We start from the raw sequence: 1355 nt of genomic DNA on the forward strand, positions 1-1355 counted from the left end.
ACGAAAATAGTAGGAGGGGGGAAAAAATTGAAACAAACAACGTGGAGGGGAAGTCGGTCTAAGCCTCTGCCATATTCTTGATATGCTCGCCTGCTCCCGCTTGCCGGAGAGCCTGGTAGGCCAGTCTCACCACGAGAAGCAAGTTAGACCATTAGGCAAAGATTCTCTCATCTGGCTGGCTGCCATACCTCTTGCTCTCGCTGTGTGTGATGTGCGTTGGCGTAAACGTAGAACAAACAAGAAAAAGCAAACGCGCGTATCGCAAGCCGCCATGTCAACTTGTCTCAAGCCCCATTCTGCGAGCACATGAGACCACCCTTCCAAAGAATCAACAAGCCACCAATCATATAAAGTTCTCGAGATCGAAGTGAAGATTGGAGCAAAGGCAAAAGTCCAAGGTGATCCTTTGCTTGAATGGGCGGGGTTTCACGCCCGCCTGGAATTGAATGTGTCAAGAAAGATTCAGTTTAGACATGAAACGAAGAGAAAACCGCAACTAGACGCCCTACTGGATGAGACGATGCCCGGGGCATCAAAAGGAGCATGTCCACAGCCGGCAAGGTACAAGCCAAAAAGAGCAGCAACCCATTGACCAGACACTGAATAATACGCATAGCGTAATGACTTGTGAGATGTCGTCCTGGTTTAGGCGCCGACGCCCACCATAACCCTCTCCTCTTCAAGTCTTCGAACCATCTCGCGCTCCTTAGGGCTACGCGGGTTCGCGTCGATGCCAAGAATAGCAGAAATCCTGGTCTTGTCCTGTTTCATGCCATAGGCGTCACGGTCATCAGGGCTGCCCACAGGGGTGATTGGAGTAGCCGTCTGCTGATAGTAAGCAGGGTTGCCGCTCTTCCAAGCCTGCTCCAAAACCATAGGGCTGGCATTGGGCCCGTAGTCAGCGGCGACGGCAGCCCAGAAGCTGGAGCGATGCGCACTATAGACGGCCCCAAGGCGTGACATGTCGACTGGGTGGCTCAAACCAGCCGAAGACGGTGGCGGAGGCAGAGCCGAACAATCCAAGCGGAGGGGGGCTACAGTCGCCGAGTGTGGGGGGTTGGCGGTGGTAGGTGTCTGAGCCGCTGCCGAGGCGAAGCTGGTCGAGGCCAGAAGCGGAGCGCTGCGCTGTTGCGGGTGTGCCTCGTGAATGGGTGTCGGATAGCCACGAGTCGTCGAGGGCGAGACGGTGCCCAGTGCAAGCGTCATGGATGCCGGCTTGGGCAGTATGGTCGGCAGCCGTGGGGAGGCAGTCACGCCGCCCACAATACTGGGAAGCTGGATGGTGCTAGGCGAGGCTGGACCGTAGCTACCAGCAGACCCAGGCGGAGAGACGCTGCGACTCGGTGACTCATGGA

At 56.3% G+C, this 1355-nt stretch overlaps 1 protein-coding gene across 1 annotated transcript; it reads right to left on the minus strand.

Annotated features, from left to right (window-relative positions):
* Positions 1 to 645: 645 nt before the first annotated feature.
* UCRPA7_1615 (hypothetical protein) lies at positions 646 to 963 on the minus strand (the record flags this gene model as incomplete). Its single annotated transcript, XM_007914196.1, has 1 exon — positions 646 to 963. One exon carries the CDS (start codon positions 961 to 963, stop codon positions 646 to 648), a length of 318 nt encoding a protein of 105 aa, XP_007912387.1.
* Positions 964 to 1355: the final 392 nt, after the last annotated feature.

The sequence above is a fragment of the Phaeoacremonium minimum genome (genome assembly GCF_000392275.1).
Source record: "Phaeoacremonium minimum UCRPA7 unplaced genomic scaffold PA7_03_scaffold_121, whole genome shotgun sequence".
Classification (NCBI taxonomy): Eukaryota; Fungi; Ascomycota; class Sordariomycetes; order Togniniales; family Togniniaceae; genus Phaeoacremonium; species Phaeoacremonium minimum.